This window comes from Sinocyclocheilus rhinocerous, unplaced genomic scaffold (assembly GCF_001515625.1).
Source record: "Sinocyclocheilus rhinocerous isolate Xijiao unplaced genomic scaffold, SAMN03320098_v1.1 scaffold666, whole genome shotgun sequence".
Classification (NCBI taxonomy): domain Eukaryota; kingdom Metazoa; phylum Chordata; class Actinopteri; order Cypriniformes; family Cyprinidae; genus Sinocyclocheilus; species Sinocyclocheilus rhinocerous.
In genome coordinates, this window is record NW_015661984.1 from 563,590 (window position 1) to 584,287 (window position 20,698).

A 20,698-nucleotide genomic window follows, 5' to 3' on the forward strand; every position below is an offset into this window, starting at 1 on the left:
ATGTAGAGCGCTGTCTGTGGTTACCAGGACTTTGCTATGCCATTGGCGTTCAGAGTGTTCTTTCTGCATGTTGCTATGCAGTTGCTAGGTGTTGCTAACTAAGCACATTAGGTGTTCTGTGTAAGCTAAGATATTCAGAGGGTTTTTCTGAACATTGCTATGTTGCTTAGGTGTTCAGGGTGTTTTTTTCACGTTGCTATGCAGTTGCTAGGTATTCTGATGTCTTAGGTAGGCATTCATGTTTGTGCTAGGTATTCATAACAATGTTTTCGTTATGCTGAGTGTTGTTTCTGTATATTTCACTTATCACTTTGCTATGCAGTTGCTATGGTGTTCAGTGTTTTTTTCTGCATGTTGCTATGCAGTTGCTAATGTTTTCGGAGATGTTGTTTCATGTTTCTGTGTAGTTGCTAAGGTGTTCCAAACAGTTTGTCATATTACTATGCAGTTGCTAAGGTATATTCTGAAACATTTTTCATATTGCTATGCAGTTGCTAAGGTATTCTGAGATGCATTACTATGTAGTTGTTAAGGAGTTTTTTACGGTGTTTTTGGCATTGTTATGCAGTTGCTAGGTCTTCAGATCCGTTTTTCATGTTGCTATGCAGTTGCTAAGATATTTAGAGTGTTTTTTGTGTATGTTGCTATGCAGTCGCTGAGGTATTTATAGTGTTTTTCTGTGTGTTGCTATGCAATTGCTAAGATAGAGTGTTTTTTCTCTATGTTGCTATACAATTCCTGAGGTATTTAGAGTGTTTTTTTCTCTATGTCGCCATGCAGTTGCTGAGGTATTTAGTGTTTTTTCTGTATGTTGCTATGCAGTTGCTGAGGTATTTAGAGTGTTTTTTCTGTATGTTGCTATGCAGTTGCTAAGATATTTAGAGTGTTTTTTCTGTATGTTGCTACGCAGTTGCTAAGATATTTAGAGTGTTTATTTCTATAAGTTGCTATGCAGATGCTAATGTATTCTGATGGGATGTTTCATTTTACTATGCAATTGCTAAGGTGTTCAGGGTATTTTACCGTTGCTATGCAGTTGCTATGGTGTTCTGAGTAGTTTTTCATGTTGCTATGCAGTTGCCAAGATATTCAGAGTGTTTTTCTGCATGTTGCTAGTTGCTAATGTTTTCGGAGATGTTGTTTCATGTTGCTGTGTAGTTGCTAAGGTGTTCCGAACAGTTTGTCATATTACTATGCAGGTGCTAAGGTATATTCTGAAACATTTTTCATGTTGCTATGCAGTTGCTAAGATAATCAGAGTGGGTTTTTTTTCTGTATGTTGCTATGCAGGTATTCTGAGTGTTTTTTTCACATATCGTTAAGCAGTTTCTCAGTACTTCTGAGTGGTTTATTGCACAGTTTACTGGTTTATTTAAAAGTGATGCAACACTTCTCCTACATACACAGTCTGATTTGAGGTTTCATTTATGTTCACAGCACAAACACTGCAAGATGGGTTCTTTGCAGGATCATTCACATTTTAACAATGCTAAAGGATGTTGCTTAACTGATTTTGTTAACTAACCTCTTGACCTCAATCCCTCCTGTTCATAAAGAAGAAAGCAACTATGTTCTGTATTCGCTATGAGGATTACATTCCCCAAAGAGAACATTTAATTGAAGCAAGATCAGCAGATACAAATGTGATAGGCTGTGCGGAAACCACATGCGTGTGCACTTCAGTACAGCCTGACTCACTCCCAACCACAAGCTACTAATCTACACCAGAAATGTCATAAAATCCTCCAGCTACAGTTTGCTGAGTCTCTCTGAGGTCTTCGCTATCTGACAATTACTACATTAGTGATGTATTAGATTGTGTGAGAAATGACCCCAAGCATTCCTTTGTTTTTGCCATGTGCACAATTATACTAAATGACTATACATAGCCATAGAAATGTTGTGGCTGTTAATCATGTAAGACGACAATGGAGCCGCAGAGACAATGAGAGGAAACAACAAGTGTTTGTATTTCTTTTTAAAGGTGAGCTTTAAATTCTTTAGATGTTTCACTAATGGTTTTTAGGAGGGATAAAACACTGAGCCAAACTGCTTTTCAATGCATATCAGTCGACGTCCAACCAGACAAACCATTCTGCTACAACTCAGTCAACACTCGTACATTAAAACTGTGCCAACACGCAGGCAGACAGTTGAGCGCTCACACAGATACACATGACTTTTGTCTTGTGAGTTGTGTATACAGACCTCACACTGTTACGGATGTGTGCTTTCAGAGCTGCCTGGCACACACATACACCGACAAACACTCTCCGCCTACTATAACTAGATCATATTACAGAGTGAATATGTTAAGTAAAACATGGCTGCAAAACCGCACTCGCTCAGGTTTGGCCATGCAAAGTGATAAAGGTTTCAATAACACTTTTACAGGCTGCATGTCTGTGCTAATCCTAGCAACATATTAGCAAATATTATAAATCAGTTGACTGAGTAAATCTGTTAACTTAATCTTAAATCATATGGGTGTGTGCTGGGCTAGAATTCTATAGGTTCAAACCCTACATTGAAAAAAAAGTAAAATTAATTTTCTTCATCAGCATTTTTATCCTTTTTTTCTCCAGTAAAAATAAAATAAATAAATAAAGCAAATCTATTAAATATATTATATATTATTATCACATGTATTAAATAATTATATTATATTATATAGTTTATTTTTCTTGACATTGGAAATTTGCTTTGTCTTGTAAGCATAAATGTAATTAAAATGTATTAGATGTATGCTTACACACACACACAAAAAATGCATTAAATGAAAATGTGTTCTGATGCATTACTGCAAAAAATAATTTCTTTCTGCATATGAAAGAAAATGAAAAATATCAGTTTTAATATGATTTTTGCTTTTCACACTTTCATACAAAATCTGTATCGCATGTGACCTGTATTGTATGTGTGGGTAAAAATCTAATTTGGGCCACAATCAGCTGAGGTGTGAACTAAGCTTTGTAAGCATCTACTAAATTTCTTAAGCCTAAAATAACAAAAAAAATATGGGCTTTTTTTGGCCATGAATCATATATGCACGCAAAGACTGCACTAAGCAGATTTGTAATATATATTCAAGCCTTAAATGTTTAAAACATGCACAAACAGTCATCCACTAAAGTATTATTAGATTCATTACTGCAATTACAAACAATTGTACCTGATCAGTCCAATCTCGATAAAAAGCCAATTAAAGTTACATTGTTTACATTTTTCAGATAAGAGCATAAGGGTTAGAGAAGCATAGAGACACATGTGCTCTTTTGTATTGTGAATAATTTGAGAATTACTTTGAGTTACTCATAACCCTTATTAGAATAATTATATCATGAAATGAAAGCTGTACTGGTGTCACTAGAGTTCATGTGCGCATTCACCTTGTAACCAGTTTGGCTAGAGTGAAAACAGGAAACCTGTCACAATGCTGCTGGATAGTTTGATTTTGTACCAGACAATTGCAGGCCTTCAAAGTATATATTCACAAAGACTGGAACACATAAAATTACTTAATATGTTCCTTTTGTAACAGTCATAGTTTGATGTCTGCAGCTGGGATAAATTATATGACCAAAACAGTTTATTCTTTCACAAAGAAGCAGATATCTGTGTTTCTGGATAACACACTGAGGTTACAATGCCTTTAGAAAGTATTTAGTCATTTTGTTTCTGTTAAACATCCAAATGTTTCTCCTTTTAATATCATAATAATTTCAATACATTTATGATTGTGCCCAGGTGTGATTTCATGTTGGGCCCTCTGGCTACTCTCACAAAGAGGCTAAATCTTAGAAGAGCTGAAGAGATTGTTTCTGGCCTTATGATCATTTCTCTTACATTTGAGCCCTTCTCGTACAGTTGCTTATTTAGTAGGATGGCCTGGTGTGAGCTGTGCTATTTTCCATTTTGTTACATTGGACGTCACAGTACTCTTAGGAAAGTTTAAAACTTTGCCAGCCGTTTTATAACTTTCTCCAGGTTTTTTTCCTCTCACGTACATGGTCATAAAGTTCCACAGGCGTCTCTTGGTCTCCATGACAGCAGGACTACATCAGTCGGCTGTTGGAGCTGTTTTACCTCAAAAAGTGAGTTATATTTAAGTTAACGTTAAATATTTAAATCACCATTTTTTTTTTGTATTGTGTTTTGTTGTTTATGTGAAATGCTTGTATGCTGCAACCAAATTGCCTTCGGGAAATGAATCAAGATGAACTGAACCAATGGATTCGAAATCTACATGAAGGAGTCAAGACAAAATTCAGACCCAGATGGAATGTTCTTGTTTGCTTTGCTTTGGTTGCCTCATCTGGTTTGATTTTAGGGAAAAATCTGTAGAATTCTTTGGTAAAGTCTTGGAAATGTGTGAGGAAAATAAGCTAAAAAAAAGTCAATTATATTTAGGTTAAAGATAAGCAGTTGTTCACCAATGGAATCAAAGTCACCTTGAATGTATACGTAAGACAAAATTCAGGCCCAGATTGAATCAGATGGTTTTTGTTGTGATTTGTTGTTTTATTTTGTGTTTTGCTTTGCTTTACTTTGGTCTGATTTTGGAAAGAAAAAATATCAAAACAAAATTCAGGCTCTAATAGAATTTGGGGTTTTGTTTTGGTTTGTTTGCATCTTCTAGTCTGATTTTTTTTTTTTTTTTTTTACATCTGTAGAGTTATCAAGACAAAATTCAGTCTCCAATAGATGTTTTGTTTGCATATTCTGGTCTAATTAAAAAAAAAATCTGCAGAATTCTCAAGACAAAATTCAGGTCCTGACAGAACTCGGGGGTTTGTGTTTTGTTTTGTTTTGTCATCTTCTGGTCCGTTTTTTTTTTTTTAATCTGTAGAATTCTCAAGACAAAATTCAGGCTCTTATAGAATTTGGGGTTTTGTTTTGTTTTTCATCATCTGGTCTGATTATGGGAAAAAATCTGTAGAATTCTCAAGACAAAATTCAGGCCTTGATTAGAATTTGGTGTTTTGTTTTTTGTTTGGTTTTGTTTGCATCTTCTGGTCTGATTTTGGAGGAAAAAAAAATCAATAGAATTCTCAAGACGAAATTCAGGCCCTGACAAAACTTGTTTTTTTTTGTTGTTTTTTTTGCATCTTCTGGTCTGATTGGAGGGAACAAAATCTGTAGAAGCCTGTGGTGAAGAATTCTCAAGACAAAATTCAGACCCAGATAGCACCTGAGGATGAGTTTTGTTTTTTTGCATCTTCTGGTCTGATTCTTTTGGGAAAAATCTTTAAGTGAGTGATCTCACCCGGAGCAGTGGGCAGCCATTTTTTGCTGCTGCACCTGGGGTGCAGTTGGGGGTTCGGTGCCTTGCTCAAGGGCACCTCAGTCGTGGTATTGAAGGTGGGAGAGAGCACTGTACATTCACTCGCCCCACCTACAATCCCTGCCAGTACGAGACTCGAACCCGCAACCTTTGGGTTACGAGTACGACTCTCTAACCATTAGGCCACGACTTCCCCACAAACTTTAGAACTCTATAGTAAAGTCTTGAAAAATGTGTGGGAAAATGATATGAGAATATTACACTTTTTTTCCTTTTTTGTAGCCACACGCATGGAGTATGGGATTTGTTGAACTGTGAGGTTTTTTTTTCTCCAGTAAATCCATTGTGTAAATCTACTGGTTTATTCCCTGTGGTCATGGTCTGATTTATCTAATTACTGAGCACCTCTCCTAAGTAATTTCAAATATTAATTAATAATTGAGGAGACATCTAAAGACATTGCCTTTCAACATTATTGAGATTTAGGTTATTTCCTTAGAAAAATCCTTTAATTTGACTTGGCAACCTAGCAGAAAAAAAAAACATATTTAATGGAGAGATGAATGCTGAGGTCATCTCTAAAGTACGGCTCAAATCACTGTGGATCATGATGTCATATGATGTTACATGTGCTAAAATACTTCCACCCACATTCCTTCTGTTCCAACCCCGTTATGTGGAAATGTATGACATTTCAGTCTAATACTCACTTTCTAAGATCGCTTGATGAGCAGCAGGATCAGAATTCAGGTTCAGGGGACCAGTGTCACTAAATCGGTTTAGCACTGAATTGTTAAGAATCCCATCCAGAAGGTGTGGTGTGACCTGTGACTTGTCTGGCTGATATGCAGGTGCGTATCAGTTTGATTAGCAGGAGGGTGCGGCAGAAAGAGGTGGACACACAGTGCTTCACGCTCGCCCTCTGTTTTTACAACAAAACAGGTTTGACTAGTGGCCAGAGAGATGCTCACTGATTTGAATCAGAATGGTCAGGTAAAGCCCAACAAAAGAACCTGGCATAATACAGACATGCATTTTCAACAACAGCAATCTACATCTAAATGATCTTAATCAAAGTGTAAAAGGATAAGTGTTCCTTAACTGTTAGAACAGGGTGTGTAGGTAATTATGAAACTGAAAACTTATGATAGGTAGAATACACTCGTCAGGATACACTCGTTAGATGTTTGCCAGAGATTCCTGTCTGGTAGTAGTAGGTAATTCATTTACAGAAGGTGTGAGTGAATTGTGTGAAAAGGGAGGAGACAGAGAGATATACAGAGATGAATGAAGAAAAAGACAAAGATCATAATGACAGGAGAAAAAGAGTCCAACTGTGAGCTGAGGGAAGTTCTGACATCTTAGGTGTGCAATACTAGCGTACTGTTTACTCCATACTATATACTGCTGGCTATTTTTTTAAAAATGCATTATAAACAACACATTATGGAACAATAAATATTTCAAACAAAGTATGATATGTTTTTGTCACATGACCTGATTATTATTATTTCCAGACATTTTTTGCATTTTTATTCCAATTTTATGTAAAAATGTCTTGCCTTTTCTGCATTCTGATCGAGAAGGTGTCAAGTAAGAGATTGTTTATAAAAATGATAGCCAATTGTCCCAAAAATGTCCCATTGCACATTAGTGTATTCTGCACTATTTTGTATGGAAGCCTGTTTCCACCACTAACTAATACAAAGCAAGGTCATTGAGACTTTTTATCACACAATTCAGACTTTGTTTCTTGCAATTCTGAGAAAAAGTCAGAACTAGAGATATAAACATAGAACTGCAAGATACAAACTCAGAATTGCGAAATATATACAGTAAACACAATTCTGAGGACTTTACAGTATATCTCGTAATTCTGACTTTTCCTCATAATTCTGAGTTACATTTCATAATTCATGGTGGAAACAACCCTAGGAAAGAAGTAATGTATTTAAAATACATTTATTTCATACTAAGTATAGTTCAAATATTGACATATTTACTGACTCCAGACTTACTGATAGCCAATAAAAATGTATACTACTTGCGCACAATGCACATTTCTTAATATTAAGCCTAAAATGTGTTTTAATGTCACTATTGATGAGGATTGTATGATGTCTTTAAAAGCAATATATTTAAAGTGTACCTGAAGTATACTTGCAGTAGTTCCACTTTAGTACAATCAAATATACTTAAAGTGCATTAAGTTCAAAATTAGTTTTCTGTCCTGTTTAGCAGACTTTAAGTACTTTTAAGACTTTTAAGTTTAGTATACCAAAATGACAATTGCAGGGCATTTTTATTAAGTACATAATATGTAAATGTATTTGTAGTATACTTAGCATGAAATAAATGTATTTCAAATACATTTTAGTATATTTATTTTTCACTAGGAAACAACCCTAGGAAAGAAGTAATGTATTTAAAATACATTTATTTCATACTAAGTATAGTTCAAATATTGACATATTTACTGACTCCAGACTTACTGATAGCCAATAAAAATGTATACTACTTGCGCACAATGCACATTTCTTAATATTAAGCCTAAAATGTGTTTTAATGTCACTATTGATGAGGATTGTATGATGTCTTTAAAAGCAATATATTTAAAGTGTACCTGAAGTATACTTGCAGTAGTTCCACTTTAGTACAATCAAATATACTTAAAGTGCATTAAGTTCAAAATTAGTTTTCTGTCCTGTTTAGCAGACTTTAAGTACTTTTAAGACTTTTAAGTTTAGTATACCAAAATGACAATTGCAGGGCATTTTTATTAAGTACATAATATGTAAATGTATTTGTAGTATACTTAGCATGAAATAAATGTATTTCAAATACATTTTAGTATATTTATTTTTCACTAGAGAAGCTTCCATCATTTTGAACATAACCTTAGTTAAGTTTTGAGGATTACAGAAACTTATTTGAACAATGCTACCACAGAGACTGATTTTTTTTCTCTCTTCCAACTCAAGCCCAACCCCCTCCTCCCCCTTTTTGTCTAGACACACCCACACAAACCAGGCATAGGCTGCAGAAATAGCTCTGAGTTGTAGAAACTCTGAATCATGAACACGCAGGTTCCAATAATACTGCAACGGTCGAAATTCTTCCATGGATTTCCCATGCAATCCAAAAATATCCAGGTCCTAACCAGAGAGAGGCTGCATTCGCCACCATATTCATTCCATATGCTAGGATAATTTAGAGAGGAAGGATATTATGTCTGCTATTGTCAGGAGTGAGAAATCTACACCCAACAACCAAACACTGCATTCAAAAGGCCTTATATAAACATATATCAATCAGTTGTATCAAAATTCCAGTGTAGCTTGCCAAGATATATACTACTCATAATTAAGTAACATAAATAAGCTAGTCACTTGAAAAAGTAGTAAGTACACCAGCTAAAATAGCTAAATGTAGCTAAAGTAGCTACATTAAAGCTACTTAAAGGGAAAAAATCATAGAATAAGTGACCTCAAAATGTCACCATTGACCAATCAGAATCAAGTGTTTCAGAGAGCTGTGTAGTAATAAAACAAATACAATTAATAGGCTAATTACTTAAATGTTTGCACGTTTCAGTGTTTGTACACGCAATTAAACTTGTGTTTTTACAGTTCACATTAGTGCATTAAGTTCAAAATTAGTTTTCTGTCCTGTTTAGCAGACTTTAAGTACTTTTAAGACTTTTAAGTTTAGTATACCAAAATGACAATTGCAGGGCATTTTTATTAAGTACATAATATGTAAATGTATTTGTAGTATACTTAGCATGAAATAAATGTATTTCAAATACATTTTAGTATATTTATTTTTCACTAGAGAAGCTTCCATCATTTTGAACATAACCTTAGTTAAGTTTTGAGGATTACAGAAACTTATTTGAACAATGCTACCACAGAGACTGATTTTTTTTCTCTCTTCCAACTCAAGCCCAACCCCCTCCTCCCCCTTTTTGTCTAGACACACCCACACAAACCAGGCATAGGCTGCAGAAATAGCTCTGAGTTGTAGAAACTCTGAATCATGAACACGCAGGTTCCAATAATACTGCAACGGTCGAAATTCTTCCATGGATTTCCCATGCAATCCAAAAATATCCATGAGGATTACAGAAACTTATTTGAACAATGCTACCACAGAGACTGATTTTTTCTCTCTCTTCCAACTCAAGCCCAACCCCCTCCTCCCCCTTTTTGTCTAGACACACCCACACAAACCAGGCATAGGCTGCAGAAATAGCTCTGAGTTGTAGAAACTCTGAATCATGAACACGCAGCTTCCAATAATACTGCAACGGTTGAAATTCTTCCATGGATTTCCCATGCAATCCAAAAATATCCGTGTCCTAACCAGAGAGAGGCTGCATTCGCCACCATATTCATTCCATATGCTAGGATAATTTAGAGAGGAAGGATATTATGTCTGCTATTGTCAGGAGTGAGAAATCTACACCCAACAACCAAACACTGCATTCAAAAGGCCTTATATAAACATATATCAATCAGTTGTATCAAAATTCCAGTGTAGCTTGCCAAGATATATACTACTCATAATTAAGTAACATAAATAAGCTAGTCACTTGAAAAAGTAGTAAGTACACCAGCTAAAATAGCTAAATGTAGCTAAAGTAGCTACATTAAAGCTACTTAAAGGGAAAAAATCATAGAATAAGTGACCTCAAAATGTCACCATTGACCAATCAGAATCAAGTGTTTCAGAGAGCTGTGTAGTAATAAAACAAATACAATTAATAGGCTAATTACTTAAATGTTTGCACGTTTCAGTGTTTGTACACTCAAATAAACTTGTGTTTTTACAGTTCATATTATTTTTAGCAGTTTGTGTGTTTCATTCACAACTTCCTGCCATATCTGACATACCAGAGTACATTCAAGGTGAGAGATTTATGAGTTTGAAGTGTTTGAAGTAACTTTGCCCTCAGCGATAACGTGAAACGTTTTTTCCTCGTCAGCACACTTCAGCACACTATGATAACTATGAAAATATGCATGTGTAGTTTTACAAACTGACCAAGAAAGAAAGAAAGAAAGAAAGAAAGTGAATCAACTTCCAAGTAACTTCCACTATCTTTCCCAGGGTAAGATTTTTTATTTCATGATGATTATCTTTTATAAACATTTATATGACAAGCCTTTTCTTGTATGTTTTTATCGTGTAATGCAAGCTTATTTTCGTAATAAACTTGCGCAAACGGCTCATTTTCCACACATATTTTGCTTGATGATAAGCTTGCTAGTAATCATGGTGTTTCTTCAAAAGTCTCCGTGGTAACGTATCAAACTTTAACATTCAATCACAGTGTAGCAGAGGCCAGGAAACGTGAATGTGTGTCAGTAGTAGTTTGTGTTCTGTGGTAACCCTGCTGCCATGACAACTAGGGGCGTGGTCTCTGGTCAGGCGGCCATTGGGGAAGTACTGAGCAGACGAACGGAATGAGCTCAACCACTGAAAGCCACAGAATATTTCACCTCTGAGGAATCTTGCACTACATTCTTTCTCGGTCCTACTATCAGATTGCAGCTTTTGAACAAATGCTGCAGATGTTTTGTGCTTAGACTCATTGAGATTGAGATTGGAGGTTGTCTGAAAATATCCCAGATCCAAGTTTTTGGCATTTTTACAATGCCTTGGTCATCCTAAGACATTTGGGACTTCTCTAATGCCTGAATGAGTTTTTACTCACAATCAGTTCACAACGATGAGTGAACGTGTGGCCACATTAGACTTTGTGTTCATTTCTTCCATTCATACGCATGCAAACGAGTGAGAGTGTTTGGGGCCAGCTGACAGATGTGTCACTTGTCTTTTCTGCCATTTTTCATTGATTTTGTACATCTTTTTTAAAAAAAATACCTGACAGACTTACATATTTGGTTTTCTGTGGTGTATTCTACATTGTTATCTCAAATGTTGATGATTTGTCATCAAAGTAATGTAGAGGGCAAACATAGATGATGCTTTGTCAAATTTGCAAAAATGGCTTGTAATGGTCTTTAACACGTCAGTATGAATGAAAACTACAAACCAAGCAATAATGTATGCATCATATGCCATAGTTTTTTTTCCAGCAAAAATCACATTTTGTGATAAAAAAAACTTATTATGAACACAAAAAAAAAATTTGAAAAGAAAACTTTTATTTGAAAATATCAATGTTTCAATTTTGATACTGAAAATATAAAGAAATATAAAAATGCTTTGTTAAAAATAAAAATGTATTCTTCTGTGGTGGGCCAGTGAAAATGTTCAATGGGCAAGTGAAAATCAGCAGTGATGGAATTATTGTTTGAGGCTTATAAGCATAATTTTGGTTTAAGATCAGTGAATTCTGAATGTTTACTGTTCAAAATTTAGAGTTGGTACAATTTTTTATATTTTTGAAAGTCTCTTATGCTCACCAAGACTACATATATTTGATTTAAAAATACAGTAAAATAGTAATATTGTGAAATATTATTACAAATTAAAATAATTATTTTCTATGTTAACATTTTATAATAGCATAGATAATATATTAGCAAAAATAGCATCATTACTTCAGTCTTCACTGTCACACGATTCTTCAGAAATCATTCTAATATGCTGATTTGCTGCTCGATAAACATTTCTTATTATTATGATCGTTGCATTATTAGACAGCTGTTCTGCTTAATATTTTTAAAACAGATGCTATAGAGAGACATCATATCCTGTTTCCTGCATTCTATTTACACTGAAGCCATAGAGTGTGACATCATATCCTGTCGCCCGCATTTGACACAGGTTCAGTAATTTAGCATGAAATCTAGTGTGACGCACCTTGAGGGAGTGATCAGTGAGCAAGTCATATGTGCGTATGAGTTTTGGGTGTAGTGGGGTGTCTCCGATTTCACAAAGATAATCGAACACAGTATGTGCTGAGCGGATGAAACCATTCACCAGTGAAGCAAAACTAAAAGCATTAAGCAACATTGAAATCTGAACCATGAAAGCATCAAATATCATTGTTTCTCACAATACAAAGTTCACACTATTCATTGTTCTCTGCTGGGGTGTGAAATGACTGTCAAAAGGCCATCTTCAAAAGGCTCAGCTGATTCTAACAGTATCAGTCACTTGATGTGATCAGATACAATCAAAAGCTCAAATTAGAGTGATTCAATCAGATTGTTAAGTGTATACAGAGTCAAGCACAGCAGGAATATCAGGTTGCAATCTATGACGAAATCCTTATTCAACATGATTCATAACTGACTCTTAACTCTGTGCAGAAAGAATGTGCATTATGAAATTAACAGCTTCATTTCTAATTCACCCCCTTGTTACAAGGCGGCATGAAAACATGCAAGATACCCCCATAATTATTTACAAACACATATATGGATGTACACAAGAGCTCAAGAGGAAGGGTTGGTATGTTCACTATGCGACATCAAATGCTGGTTTTCTGTCTGGCTGTCACAAAAAGTGACACTGTCAGTCACCATACCTGCGTGAAAAGAGGAATCTTATAATTTAGCAATGTTCTGGACAGAGACTTGCAGATTCATAACTCTTGGTTTTGTTTTCATGTTGATTATGAGATAAGGTACAGGGAATGACAGCAAAATGTCCAGGGAGAGTTCAAAACAGAACAGACACACCTGTTTTTACATTTAGAGAATGTCAGAAAACATACTAGTTATGGTACACGCTGTGTTCTTCGTTTAGTGAGTTTCAAGTCAAAAGATGAGACAGAGAGACATTGTTTAATTCTGAGGTGCATTTTCACTCTCTGAGTAGAGAGTGTGAGTCATAGGCACATTGGTTTACAAAAATATCTTAGTTTCAGTGGCATGAATGCTTCCTGCAGGGCTGTCCTTAAGAAACATCAATAAGCCGCTTTCAAAAGCTGGTACAGATGGCTAGAAACAACTTGGAAATTTGATTGGTCCCACATTACTTAGCAGAACAATCAAGTTCTTGGTATTTTGTCATGTTTCTGGTAAAATAGCAGATATACTCTTAAAACGTGATACATTTGCATGAGAAGCAATAATGTAGTTCTTCATAATAATGTAGGCTTCAGAGAATTTCAGAGAGTATATATTCATTTTATTTTATTAAACCACTGACAAATTATTTTGCTTTGTTTTTTATATTTAATAATAATAATAATAAGTATTATTATTATTTTAACATTTATTTATTTATAAATAAGACTTGTTTCATTTTATTTTAGTTCAACTCACTGACAAATTATTATTATTATTATTTTTATTTTATTTTTATTATTATTTAATAAATATTAATAATTATTATTTTAACATTTATAGGAAAGTAGACTTTATTTATTTATTATTTGTTTGTTTGTTGTTTATCAATGTGTATCTAATTTTGTAAAGTCACATTCCATAAATGAATGGGACTTGATTGCATTGTTTTTTTCAGGCAGCTAAATGATAATAAATAAATAAATTCTCTTGTTAATTGTTTGGATATTGTGAAGTCCAAAGTTATTATCAGGGCATGCCTGAAAAGAAAGCCGTATTATATCTGCATGGAAAAAGTGAGCCTGATCAGGTTTTCCCTGGTTCCTCTCAAAAACAATAGCCGGGATTCTGTAATCTTAGGAAAGGCCAGCGTCTTAAGATATTATGAATCCATGACTGAAAACCAGTGAAGAAGATTAAAGCAGAGGGGATCTCAAGATACTGATGATTAAATCAGTAACTTTTCTAAATGCTCTTGTATTATCCAATAAGGAAAGACAGCAGACACTATATAATGAGGCCTTTTAAATGTAACAGCACATGCCACGCCTGATGACCCAACCGTAGAAACACCAGGTGATGAAATCAGAGTGGTCAATGGAAAGGACTGTGCTGGAGGAACAGGTCAAGGCAGATACCGTTTTGTTTGAGCAGATACTGTAATGCTTAGAGAATTAACAAAAATTCCAGTGCATTGATGTGGTCATCAAGAAGCATCTTGAATATGCAATGGCTAAAACAGATACAGTGCAAATCTTTAAACGTGACATTTTAAACCCATTACATCTCTTATACTTTACCAAACCAAAACTGGAAAAGGCCTAAACTTGTCTAATAGCTTTTCCAAAACTCAAGCTTAATACAGAGCCTTCATCACCTTTAAGTCATGTTTTAAAACACAAGCCTCTGGTTATTTAACTATAAACCCAGAAAGACCATAAACCTGGTTAACTTTAGGAGGTCTCTGGATTCCAGAGGGCTTCAGGACCTTAGGGATAGATTTTAAAACCTGATGAGTTTTGCCTGCCTTAACCTGAGAAACTGTTGGTGGCCTCCATGATGTAAGACAGTTTCAACTAGGTTTGCTTATAATCCTGTCTGTCAAGTTATGATTTGCAAAGTATTACAGTATATAACATACTTAATTTCCACCATGTTTAGCTCAACTGTATAATATTTGTATGGATTTAAATGTTACATCACTGGAGATAATGCTAAAGCACAGCTGGACATCACATGCTCCACTTTGTGTAGCTTCCAGTGCTCAGAGATAAAGCATGTCAGCTGTCAGAGGTTTAAAGTGAAATTTAACACCTTCCAGATGTCTTATTTGTATAGGCAAATCCATAGTTGCATGCTATTTCAGTGTGACACATTGGCTTGTAGATTCTGTTGCAGCATTAGAGTACTTTAGTTCCAGTGTTTAATATTATTGAGATATTATTATGTTCACACTCTGTATTTTGGCTTTTATCAAAGCGATCCATTCTTTTGACAGAACAAATAATATATAGGCTATCAACCAGAATTATCCAAAGAAAAGGGGAAACTACAGAAGCCATTTTATTGTTTCAACCATTAACATTTCCAGAAAAATATTTGTTTCTACTCATATTGAATTACTAAAACATCCATGTACTGGTTAGGCTAGGAATGTAAGGATACGAGTGTTGAATTTCAACCACACCCACCTTCTACACCTAAGCACCGGCCAATCAGAGCCTCATTTTGGCTCCTCCCACTCAGCAGCACATATAGTAGGAGGCAGCGTCTGCTGTTCTCTATCTGCTCGAGTTTCTCCAGCACAGCAGACAAGGCTCATATCTGCTGCTCTCGCTCCCCCTGCTCCAGGTCATTCTCTACCAGCACAAGACAGAATACACATCAGCAGGATGTCGTTCACCAAGAAAACCAGCTACACTGTGAAGTCCTCTTCCTCTGGATCTGTCCCACGCAGCTTCAGCAGTATGTCCTATTCCGGCCCCAGCGTCAGCCGGCAGAGCTACAGTGTGCGCAGCTCCTATGGAGGTGCCAACCGTGGCATGGGAGCTGGAATGGGAGGTGGTAGCTTCATCAGCAGCTCTTCAGCCTATGGTCTTGGCATGGGAATGGGCATGGGCATGGGCATGGGTACCGGTGTCGTAGCACCCATCCAAGCGGTCACCGTCAACAAGAGCCTCCTGGCACCTCTGAACCTGGAGATCGACCCCAACATCCAGGTTGTCCGCACCCAGGAGAAAGATCAAATCAAGACCCTCAACAACCGTTTCGCTTCCTTCATTGATAAGGTGGGTTTAAAGCTTCTTTCTTTGCAGTTTTATTAGTCAAAGAGTTTCCAGGTATGAGTCAAACTAAAGGTCGTAATAACCCAGAAAAATGCCCCAAGACTGCATGTTCTTGCTTAAAACATCTCTAGAAGTTAATCTAGCATGGTACAGAAAATATATGTGGGATTGGATACATTCTCATCAAAGAGAAAGAAGCTAGACTTATGGAAAGTGGAGAAAAGGGTGTGTACATGGTCAGACTGTGAGGGTTTTTCATTTGAATGGGATGCCACGAGGCTCTTCTGAAGCCCTTGTGGAGAGTCCACACCCAAATAAGGATATTGAAATCTTTTATCTGCATATCAACATTGTTAAATTTTTACAAACTATTACATTTCCAAACAAAAATGATCCATATTAGAAGAAAAGACAGTCACATACCTAGATAGTTAATATTTAATTTGAAGAACTGGGGTCATGTTCTGGATAGGTTACGTAACAGCGTTCAACAAGAGGAGGAAATATTCTTTTAAGCCTTTGAGTCTTTGTGCCCTTCCTCTTAACTATAATAGTCTACTTTGCATTACATTATTTGATTAAAACACACTGTTTTGAATGAGAAAGCTGATTAGTAAAGTCAGCTGGCTCAGTGACACCTTTACTGTAATCTAATTGTGTGTGCAATGTTCACCTTGAGCTGTTAAAAGTCTTATCACTGAATTATTTGCTCTCCGCCCACCATTTACACACTAAATCCCATCTCCAAAAAGTAAATTCCACAGGATAAGCACAGCTCTAGTCACCCTTCCTGATGTCCTACTGTAATATGCGTTACAATTTCCAAGGGCATAAAGCATTACAAACTGAAAACATGTGCATTTCTCGTTATTTAAGGAAAACAGTGCTTTCCTTTGTGAAGATCGTAAACCACAAGCAATATGTTGGCATATGGTCTCACTTCTGTGAGCTGGTGCAGAACCATGATTCCAAAATGACTTTGCAGCATCGGTCTGGGGGCGTTGCTCTCTGAAGCTGCACTTACTGCCAAGTATGGTTTTCATTTGTGCCTCGATTGAGACAAAACCTCTATTCTAATCTTGCCAATGTAGGTACGTTTCCTGGAGCAGCAAAACAAGATGCTGGAGACAAAATGGAGCCTCCTTCAGAACCAGACGGCCACACGCTCCAACATCGACGCCATGTTCGAGGCCTACATCACCAACCTGCGCAGACAGCTCGACAGCCTTGGCAATGACAAAATGAAACTGGAGGCTGACCTGCACAACATGCAAGGCCTTGTTGAGGACTTCAAAAACAAGTAAGTACAATGGCTTTCACAAAATCCTCATTTTAATTTGGCTGGACGTTTGGTCTGGGGGATGGGCAGTGCCCAAATATTGTCAAAGGAGGCTTTTGTGGTGCACTTAAGTGTTCCCAGAATAAATGAGGCTCTATAAATTCAAATTGAGGGAAAACATGTTTTAAAGGTCTTACGGGAGTAAACTCAATTCATTATCCAACATGGCTTATGTAACTGATATAGAAACTGCATGGTTGCTCTAGTCACTCCCTGATATACCTATTGTCCTACCTTTTTGAAATTTGAATTATATTATAAGCATTTTTTAGTGATATACAAAATATCCCATGGAAATTTTTTTTTTCTGTGCCTCAATTAAATGAGGGTCAGCATGAGTCCAGCTTTATACTAGATTACAGCTATTGAACAAACATCTACGCAGCATCTTTCATGGATCTCTGGTCACCCTTCCTGATGTCCTACTGTAATATGCGTTACAATTTCCAAGGGCATAAAGCATTACAAACTGAAAACGTGCATTTCTCATTATTTAAGGAAAACAGTGCTTTCCTTTGTGAAGATCGTAAACCACAAGCAATATGTTGGCATATGGTCTCACTTCTGTGAGCTGGTGCAGAACCATGATTCCAAAATGACTTTGCAGCATCGGTCTGGGGGCGTTGCTCTCTGAAGCTGCACTTACTGCCAAGTATGGTTTTCATTTGTGCCTCGATTGAGACAAAACCTCTATTCTAATCTTGCCAATGTAGGTACGTTTCCTGGAGCAGCAAAACAAGATGCTGGAGACAAAATGGAGCCTCCTTCAGAACCAGACGGCCACACGCTCCAACATCGACGCCATGTTCGAGGCCTACATCACCAACCTGCGCAGACAGCTCGACAGCCTTGGCAATGACAAAATGAAACTGGAGGCTGACCTGCACAACATGCAAGGCCTTGTTGAGGACTTCAAAAACAAGTAAGTACAATGGCTTTCACAAAATCCTCATTTTAATTTGGCTGGACGTTTGGTCTGGGGGATGGGCAGTGCCCAAATATTGTCAAAGGAGGTTTTTGTGGTGCACTTAAGTGTTCCCAGAATAAATGAGGCTCTATAAATTCAAATTGAGGGAAAACATGTTTTAAAGGTCTTATGGGAGTAAACTCAATTCATTATCCAACATGGCTTATGTAACTGATACAGAAACTGCATGGTTGCTCTAGTCACTCCCTGATATACCTATTGTCCAACCTTTTTGAAATTTGAATTATATTATAAGCATTTTTTTGTGTTATACAAAATATCCCATGGAAATTTTTTTTTCTGTGCCTCAATTAAATGAGCGTCAGCATGAGTCAGATAGATTACAGCTATTGAACAAACATCTACGCAGCATCTTTCATGGATCTCTAAACCATTTCCGATGGCCCAATTAAGGCTAAGACCCATGGGAGACACCGAACTGAATCCAGAAAAACCTGATAAGCGTTTCTCACTAAAAAAAGATGGAGCATTGCTGCCCCCTAGTGTACAAAAAACATTTATAAACAATGAGTTTAACCAATGTCATTTTCTTTACTTCTCTTCAGGTATGAGGATGAGATCAACAAGCGCACAGAGTGTGAGAACGAGTTTGTGCTCATCAAGAAGGTTCGTAGATTGTCTTTTACTACTCATGACTACTCATAAACGCTTACTTTAATCTTAAATGATGATTGAATTATGTTTGCTTATCGTAGGATGTCGATGAGGCCTACATGAATAAGGTTGAGCTGGAGGCCAAACTGGAAAGCCTCACTGACGAGATCAACTTCCTCAGGCAGATCTTTGAGGAGGTAAATTACAGCTAGAGATTCCCACCAAACATACAGTTTATTCACTTATGACAAAACGCATTTTGATAATGTCGTGATCTCTCGTTGTGAACTTGTAGGAGATCCGTGAGCTGCAGTCTCAGATCAAGGACACCTCAGTCGTTGTGGAGATGGACAACAGCAGGAATCTCGATATGGACGCCATCGTCGCTGAGGTCCGCGCTCAGTACGAAGACATCGCTAACCGAAGCCGCGCTGAGGCTGAGATGTGGTACAAGTCCAAGGTGTGTAATGAGTATCATCCAAACTGCAAGTCTTTATTATCTAGCTGTTCATTTAGTTGAGTGAGATATTAAATCTTACACATCATATGTTCTGTTTCCCAGTACGAGGAGATGCAGACATCTGCAAACAAATACGGTGATGACCTTAGATCAACAAAGACAGAGATCGCTGATCTTACCCGCATGATTCAGAGACTGCAGTCCGAGATCGATGCTGTGAAAGGACAGGTATGCAACTATGTAGAATGTACAAGTGTGTTTTGTAAGGTAACAGACATTAGGACTAAAACGAAGCACAAATATTTCTCGTTTCAATAGCGCGCCAATCTGGAGAACCAGATCGCAGAGGCAGAGGAACGTGGCGAGTTGGCTGTGAGAGATGCCAAGGGCCGCATTAAGGACCTGGAAGATGCCCTGCAGAGAGCCAAGCAGGACATGGCACGCCAGATAAGAGAATATCAGGACCTGATGAACGTCAAACTCGCCCTGGACATTGAGATCGCCACATACAGGAAGCTCCTGGAGGGAGAGGAGGACAGGTGAGTCAATGAAATGCATGCTTGCTGTGAGACCTAGTACTCTAATTTTGAGATGAAGTTCAGATTTCTCATTCTGCGCAGGAGTCTCATTACTTCTTGTTCACTCTTTCCAACAGACTAGCAACTGGAATCAAGGCCATCAATATCTCAAAACAGAGCAGTAAGTTTGACTCTTTATTACAGAGAACCCCACTGAAAAGCCTAGCATGGGATGCTCTTGTATCATGGACATTTCGTGCTGATGTTTTCAGGGTTCTTTCTTCACATGACTCTATGAAATGCAGGAGATTCTCATCTAATTTCTTCATGTTTCTGTCCCGATAGCGAGTTATAGCGCTTATCCCCTGGAAAGTGCAGGCAGTGGCTACAGCAGCCACTCTAGTTATTCCAGCGGCTACGGTGGTGGCTACGGTGGCGGCTACAGCTCTGGTGGCGGCTATAGCTCTGGTGGTGGCTACAGCTCTGGTGGCGGCTACAGCTCTGGCAGGATGAAGATGTCCCAATTTTTCAATTGTGCTGAAATATATTTTTTTCCCATTTAGTACTGCCCTTTCGGAAGCAACAGAAGATACTTGCATGTTTCCCGGAAGACAAATTAAGTACAATTTACCTTGATCTTCAAATTCAAAAAGTTACATTTTTGGTGTTGTGATAACTGTAGCAACCTAAGTACTTAAGTAAAAACTATGATTAGCTAATGTATGGTTGCCACTGAAAAAAAAATCTAAACAAAATAGCAATCATGCATTGCTTTAAGAAATCTGTAATGATTAAATATTAACTACATAAACTCATTTAGGACTATAGGTGTACTACCTTAACTATTAAATAAAATGTATTATAAAATCGGTTTATATATTAATCAGCTAGCTTACTCAACAGCAAAAGCTAATTCATGTCTAACAATTTAACATAATATAATATAAATTAATACGTTTTTTA

General features: G+C 36.8%; 1 protein-coding gene across 1 annotated transcript; it reads left to right on the top strand.

The window, feature by feature from the left end:
- The first annotated feature begins 15,319 nt into the window (after positions 1 to 15,319).
- On the top strand, positions 15,320 to 20,329 carry LOC107727027 (intermediate filament protein ON3-like). The gene is made up of 9 exons (XM_016536778.1): positions 15,320 to 15,839; positions 16,928 to 17,136; positions 18,709 to 18,769; positions 18,859 to 18,954; positions 19,053 to 19,217; positions 19,320 to 19,445; positions 19,536 to 19,756; positions 19,873 to 19,916; positions 20,081 to 20,329. The coding sequence occupies exons 1-9, from the start codon at positions 15,444 to 15,446 to the stop codon at positions 20,296 to 20,298; spliced, it is 1,536 nt and encodes a 511-aa protein (XP_016392264.1). The 5' UTR covers positions 15,320 to 15,443; the 3' UTR covers positions 20,299 to 20,329.
- Positions 20,330 to 20,698: the final 369 nt, after the last annotated feature.

What these genes read in the sequence shown, in the direction of transcription:
- LOC107727027 (XM_016536778.1), top strand. Translation starts at nt 15,444, where the DNA reads ATGTCGTTCACCAAGAAAACCAGCTACACTGTGAAGTCCTCTTCCTCT. An exon ending in TCGATGCTGTGAAAGGACAG is followed by an intron (nt 19,446 to 19,535) that starts GTATGCAACTAT and finishes TCGTTTCAATAG; the next exon opens with CGCGCCAATCTGGAGAACCA. An exon ending in CAATATCTCAAAACAGAGCA is followed by an intron (nt 19,917 to 20,080) that starts GTAAGTTTGACT and finishes CTGTCCCGATAG; the next exon opens with CGAGTTATAGCGCTTATCCC.